Here is a 6,601-nt window from a genome sequence, read left to right on the forward strand (position 1 = left end):
GTGCACGATGAAAACCTATATAGAACTTTAAGTTGGAAGTGTAGAAATCGGATGACATACATTTTTTTCCGGATTTCATCGTTCTAGGGTGTGTACAACAACAACAAACTTTTTTTTTACAAAAAATGTTACTATGGAAGTATATATAAATTTATATATAACTGCTATCGGACGATCTTGTGCACGATGAAAACCTATATGGATCTTTAAATTGGAAGTGTAGAAATCGGATGGCATACATTTTTTTCCGGATTTCATCGTTCTAGGGTGTGTACTACAACAACAAACTTTTTTTATTTAAAATGTTACTATGGCCGTATATATAAAATTATATATAACTGCTATCGGACGATCTTGTGCACGATATAAACCTGTATAGAACTTTAAGTTGGAAGTGTAGAAATCGGATGGCATAAATTTTTTTCCGGATTTCATCGTTTTAGGGTGTGTACTATAACAACAAACTTTTTTTTTACAAAAAATGTTACCGTATATATAAATTTATATATAACTGCTATCGGACGATCTTGTGCACGATGAAAACCTATATGGAACTTTAAATTGGAAGTGTAGAAATCGGATGGCATACATTTTTTTCCGGATTTCATCGTTCTAGGGTGTGTACTACAACAACAAACTTTTTTTTTACAAAAAATTTTACTATGGAAGTATATATAAATTTACATATAACTGCTATCGGACGATCTTGTGCACGATAAAAGCCTACATAGAACTTTAAGTTGAAAGTGTAAAAATCGGATGGCATACAATTTTTTCCGGATTTCATCGTTCTAGGGTGTGTACTACAACAACAAACTTTTCTTTACAAAAAATGTTATTATGGAAGTATATATAAATTGATATATATCTGCTATCGGACGATCTTGTGCACGATAAAAACCTATATAGAACTTTAAGTTGGAAGTGTAGAAAACAGATGGCATACATTTTTTTGTAGATTTCATCGTTCTAGGGTGTGTACTACAACAAAAAACTTTTTCTTTACAAAAAATGATACTATGGCCGAATATATAAAATGATATATAACGTCTATCGGACGATCTTGTGCACGATTAAAACCTATATAGAATTTTAAGTTGGAAGTGTAGAAATCGGATGGCATACATTTTTTTCCGGATTTCATCGTTCTAGGGGGTGTACTACAACAACAAACTTTTTTCCACAAAAAATGTTACTATGGTAGTATATATAAAATGATATATAACTGCTATCGGACGATCTTGTGCACGATAAAAATCTATATAGAACTTTAAGCAGGAAGTGTAGAAATCGGATGGCATAATTTGTTTACCGGATTTCATCGTTCTAGGGGGTGTACTACAACAACAAACTTTTTTTCACAAAAAATGTTACTATGGTGGTATATAGAAAATTATATATAACGTCTATCGGACGATCTTGTGCACCATAAAAACATATATAGAACTTTAAGTTGGAAGTGTAGAAATCGGATGGCATAATCTCTTTGAGATTTTAGGTAGGGTCAACTGTGGACCGATAAGTGTTATAATAAGTGTTATTATGAGACCGTTAACAATAAGGCTGTGTTGGGTACCAGGACCCTGCAATATACACAAAAGAGGTATCTGGCGAACTGACACGATGAGGCTCGAATCTTGCCCCATATGAACGGAACAAGAAGTTAAAGCCACCCCTTTTTCATTTTTTTAGGTTGATCTCCGATGGATTCCGTGACTCTATCAACCAGTCATGGAATATAGAATGAATTGCACATTATATATGGCGTTTTTAAAAAGGTTTGATTCTAAAGAAACCGGAATTATTATTGGGGTAGATGGTGTACACCAAGAACACTTGCACTGAATATAAAACATTATAAAAATACATAAATTTTTCTTAGCACAAAATAAATATGTCCAGTAATTTGTTTTTGTTTCATTTGTTTACGTTTTTACAGAAACTCACCACACAACAATCAAAAACAGCTGTTAGGGTTTGCTGTTTTATCAAAAGGTTGTTTTATTAACGGGTATGAGTTATCGACTTTTTGGAACAAAATAGTAGGGTTCTATAAATCGACTTTCGAATAATCGAACAATCGACTTTTTGTCGAAAAAAGTCGAAAAGTCGAAGTCGACTATTTTGTTCCAAAAAAGTCGATAACTCGACTATCGTCTATGAAAAAGTCGAAAAGTCGACTTTGTAAATAAAAGTCGAAAAAAGTCGAAAAGTCGGAAAGTCGAAAAAAGTCGAAAAGTCGAAAAAAGTCGATAAGTCGAAAAAAGTCGAAGAAAGTCGAAAAAAGTCGAAAAGTCGGAAAAAGTCGAAAAGTCGGAAAAAGTCGAAAATTTTAAAAAAGTGGAAAAGAGGTCAAAAACTCTAAAGTAGTCGGAAAAACTCGAAAAAAGTAAAAAATAGTCGAAAAAAGTCGAAAAAAAGTCGAAATAAGTCGAAAATAGTCAAAAAGTCGTAAAAAATCGAAAAGTCGAAAAGTCGGAAAAAGTCGAAAAGTCAAAAAAAAGTCGAAATAAGTCGAAAATAGTCAAAAAGTCGAAAAAGTCGAAAAGTCGAAAAGTCGAAAAAAGTCGGAAAAAGTCGAAAAGTCGAAAAAAGTCGGAAAAAGTCGAAAAGTCGAAAAAGGTCGGAAAAAGTCGAAAAGTCGGAAAAAGTCGAAAAGTCGACCATTTATAAAATACTAAAAGTCGAAAAGTCTAAAAGTCGACTTTTAAATAAATGAAAAAGGTCGAAAAGTCGAAAAATCGACTTTTCATAAAATGGAAAAAGTCGAAAGGTCGAAAAGTCGACTTTTAACTAAATGCAAAAAGTCGAAAAGTCGAAAAGTCGACTTTTCGTTTCAACTATAGAACCCTACAAAATAGTCGACTTCGACTTTTCGACAAAAAGTCGATTGTTCGATTATTCGAAAGTCGATTTATAGAACACTAATTCTAATTTTTTTATTTACAAACAGTATGACTAATCAAATAACACCCAATTTACACGATGATTTTTTCAGGTTTGCCCAAATGTTTGTCTATGATTATTATTATTGATAATAAATAATTTGTAATACATATAATCTTAAATATCATCCGTATTAAATATTCAATAACGTTTTATATATCATTAAAAAGAGCTTATAGAAAGCTCTCAAGCGATATGCATTCTCCATTCTATTAACTCTTTGATCCCCTACTCGAAAAATGTGATTTTCAGTTCTGATATTTTAAAAATTTTAAATTTTATGTGCAATTTACCGATAAGTACACAACATATAAGCTAGAAAATCGAATAGCGATGTACAACCTCCATTCCATTAACTCATTGAGCCCCAACACGAACAAATGTGATTTTTAATTCGGATTTTTTTTTTTTCGGAATTAAAACCCAGTTTTCAATATTTTTAAAAGCTTTTATTTAACTTGCTTTGTTAGTTTGATTGTTAGATAGTACAAATATTGTGACTATATTTTCAACCTGTTCCCGTAGTCCAATTTGGTTGAACACATAATTCTTGCATCGAGAAAATCTGTCGAAAAATTCATGATCATCTTGCGTAAAACAGGGTGAATACAAGAAATGTAAATATTTCTTATTAAATTTTAATGAAAAATAATCTGAGTCACACTGTTAAAAACTGGAAGACTATTATATTTTAAGTTTTTTCTCGATTGGAGAAAATTACAGAAATGAGGTACTGATGACAATGGAATGTTATGTTCGAAAAATCTAAATTTAATTCAAAAATTAGGAGTTATGTTAATCATACACACGACTTTAATTCATATGTATATAAATCATTAGTGAGTGATTGCACAATAATTTATAGTAACTCATATGATTCTCTCTGAAGATCTAAACAAAAAATTATGAAAGTATTGAGATTGAGCCAAAAGTACTTAGGAGAAAGTCGAATTTTTGGTTTGTCACAAGCAATTCATTGAGAAATTCTAAATTTGACTGCTGGTAGCTTTTAAATCAAAACACTTTTCAAACGTCGAAGTTCAAATTTGTACGAATTATCTTATATAATTCCCTAAAAAATTAAATACTTGCTGATATATGCCAATATCACAGTTATTTTTTTGCATTTAATAATTAACAAAATTTGAACATCTAACTCCTTAAATTATCTACCCAAAAAAATTGTATTATTAGATTCTGTGTTAAAAACAAAATTGGAGACGTTTAAAGTCTAAAGGAGTTCCAAGTCTCAATAAACTTCTCGACGCAAAAACTCTTAACAATACATAACAATTACTCCCATATTCATAAAGATATTAATCGTTAATTTTGGGTTTATTACGCACATTTTACATTATACAAAAATTCCTATAATAAACCATCAACAATTTTATTAAACATTTGTGATAATGTTTAGTGTTTAAATAATGCTCAAAAAACGATACCACTGTGAATAGCATGCATTGCCAACTTATTTTCATACTGTTATACTGACAGTTATTTGACATTTCTCTCTCTTTAATAATATATATGTGTGTGTGCCATTGTGTTTGTGTGTGTTCCTGAAGTGACAGCGAAAATTTTTTTACACGGTTGGACCAGTGGAACGTCCGTAAAAATTTTTCGTTGTTGAATTAAATAATTTTTGTGTATTTTTTAGAAAATCAAATAAACGAAAATGATTAACGCCGTGTCGCGTGCTTATTTACGTGCCAGCACACAAGCTGTACCCAATGGTTTGAAACCTGCCGTCCTCAGTGCGGCTCAGGGTAAGAAAGTTGTGGTGCCCACCAACACGGATAAAAATGCTCCTTGCGGCAATACCAAAGCTGTGACAGGATTACAAAGTGATTATTAAGAATATTTTTAATATAACTAACTGAATAGAGGAAATTTGTAAACGTTTTAAGGCAATTTTTCTAAGAAAAATATCTTTAAAGTTTGCATTTTTTCAGCTCAATTATGTAATGTTTTTTGAGGTTATGAGTGTAGAATATACCCCAATAGAAATACGACTGTTAGTGGATATGTTATGATAACAGTTATAATGTTATGAAAGAAATACAGCTGTTTTTTGTTTCTATTGGGTGAAATGTGGAGAAAAAGATGAAGTTTTCATTTAGACTAAAATAAAAACTAAGTTTTATGTTTAATGTGTATTTCTTTTCTAGCCCTTCAACAAGTTCGTTTGGCCCACACTGATTTGCAGGCCCCTGATTTCTCACCCTACCGTCGTGAGTCGGTCCAAACTGCCAGCCGTAAAAACACCAATTCCGAAGAACGCAAGGCCTTCTCTTACATGTTGGTAGGTGCTGGTGCTGTCGGTGGTGCTTATGCCGCTAAGGGTTTAGTTACTGCTTTCGTCAGCTCCATGAGCGCTACTGCTGATGTTTTGGCTATGGCCAAGATTGAAATCAAATTGGCTGATATTCCCGAAGGCAAGTCAGTCACCTTCAAATGGCGTGGTAAGCCATTGTTCATTCGCCATCGTACCGCTGGTGAAATCAGCACCGAACGTAATGTACCCACTGCTACATTGCGTGATCCTGAAGCTGATGATGTAAGTTTCATATACACATATTTTTTTAATATTATTTTATTTATTTATTTTTTCTTTTAATGATTAGCAACGTGTTATTAAGCCTGAATGGTTAGTTGTCATTGGTGTCTGCACACATTTGGGTTGTGTACCAATTGCCAATGCTGGTGATTTCGGTGGCTACTATTGCCCATGCCACGGTTCTCACTACGATGCTTCCGGTCGTATCCGTAAAGGTCCCGCTCCCTTGAACTTGGAAGTACCAACCCACAGCTTCCCCGATGAGGGTACATTGGTTGTAGGTTAAAACCTTAAAACGATCCTTAAACCAAGGCTAATCTATTACTATCTAACCCAACCAATAGTGTTTAATTATTATAATGTATTGTCAAGCTTAAACACAAAAAAATCTAGTAAAATCTTTAAAATTGGTTAAATAACAAAAATTACAAATAACTTACTAAGTTATTTTAGTTAAAAAGAAAAACAAAAACCAAATAAAAAAACGTAAAAAGAATTACTCGACAAATTGTGATCGAAATATAACAAACACAATTTTTTTTTTTATTAAATGTTATTTAAGAAGTTGTAGAGTTGTTGGTTTTCAGAATAATCTAACACGTTTATTGTTTATGAGCAAATTTTTGATTTTTGTCTTCATCACCATAATAAAGATCAGTTTTGAATTCTACAAATATGAATTTATCAGTTCTAAGGAAACGTTTAAACCTAAAATTATTAAAATTGTTACATACATTAACAAAATTATACAAAACCTGAAAGTGGAATTACTTTCGTATTTTTGGTGGTTTAAAAAAATGAAGTAATACTGATTTGAAGAAACTAAATGAATCTTAAATAAAAAATAAAACAAATATTTTTTATGAGGATCGGTGCATAATTGACTCTACCATCCATAGGACCCTTGACATCCATGGTCTATTAACGACAAGGATTTTAACGCTAATAACTGACTTGAAAACATTAGTATAGTAATGATCCATAATTGAGCCTATCCTCTATTTAAGGTCCCCGTCAGAAAATTACTTTAACTCTCGTAATTTACATATCTCAAAATTTTTGTAATTATTTAGTTCCCAAATTTATTTATCAGAT

General features: G+C 31.7%; 1 protein-coding gene across 6 annotated transcripts; it reads left to right on the plus strand.

The window, feature by feature from the left end:
• The first annotated feature begins 4,434 nt into the window (after positions 1 to 4,434).
• Positions 4,435 to 6,180, plus strand: LOC119599972 (cytochrome b-c1 complex subunit Rieske, mitochondrial). 6 transcript variants are annotated; one of them, XM_037949953.1, is made up of 4 exons: positions 4,439 to 4,554; positions 4,607 to 4,793; positions 5,118 to 5,506; positions 5,574 to 6,040. In XM_037949953.1, the coding sequence occupies exons 2-4, from the start codon at positions 4,625 to 4,627 to the stop codon at positions 5,790 to 5,792; spliced, it is 777 nt and encodes a 258-aa protein (XP_037805881.1). In that variant the 5' UTR covers positions 4,439 to 4,554; positions 4,607 to 4,624; the 3' UTR covers positions 5,793 to 6,040. The 6 variants fall into 6 exon arrangements, with proteins under 6 accessions (XP_037805883.1, XP_037805881.1, XP_037805884.1 ...); XM_037949956.1 differs by having other exon boundaries at positions 4,451 to 4,554; positions 4,607 to 4,715; XM_037949954.1 differs by having other exon boundaries at positions 4,485 to 4,538.
• Positions 6,181 to 6,601: the final 421 nt, after the last annotated feature.

The sequence above is a fragment of the Lucilia sericata genome, unplaced genomic scaffold (assembly GCF_015586225.1).
Source record: "Lucilia sericata isolate MDLA Ls3-8-SP2 unplaced genomic scaffold, ASM1558622v1 Contig000098F_arrow, whole genome shotgun sequence".
Classification (NCBI taxonomy): domain Eukaryota; kingdom Metazoa; phylum Arthropoda; class Insecta; order Diptera; family Calliphoridae; genus Lucilia; species Lucilia sericata.

Excerpts from the sequence above, each read along its gene's own strand:
- LOC119599972 (XM_037949953.1), top strand. The coding sequence starts at position 4,625 with ATGATTAACGCCGTGTCGCGTGCTTATTTACGTGCCAGCACACAAGCT. Across the intron at positions 4,794-5,117 it reads AGCTGTGACAGGATTACAAA|CCCTTCAACAAGTTCGTTTG; the intron begins GTGATTATTAAG and ends TTTCTTTTCTAG. Across the intron at positions 5,507-5,573 it reads GTGATCCTGAAGCTGATGAT|CAACGTGTTATTAAGCCTGA; the intron begins GTAAGTTTCATA and ends TTTAATGATTAG.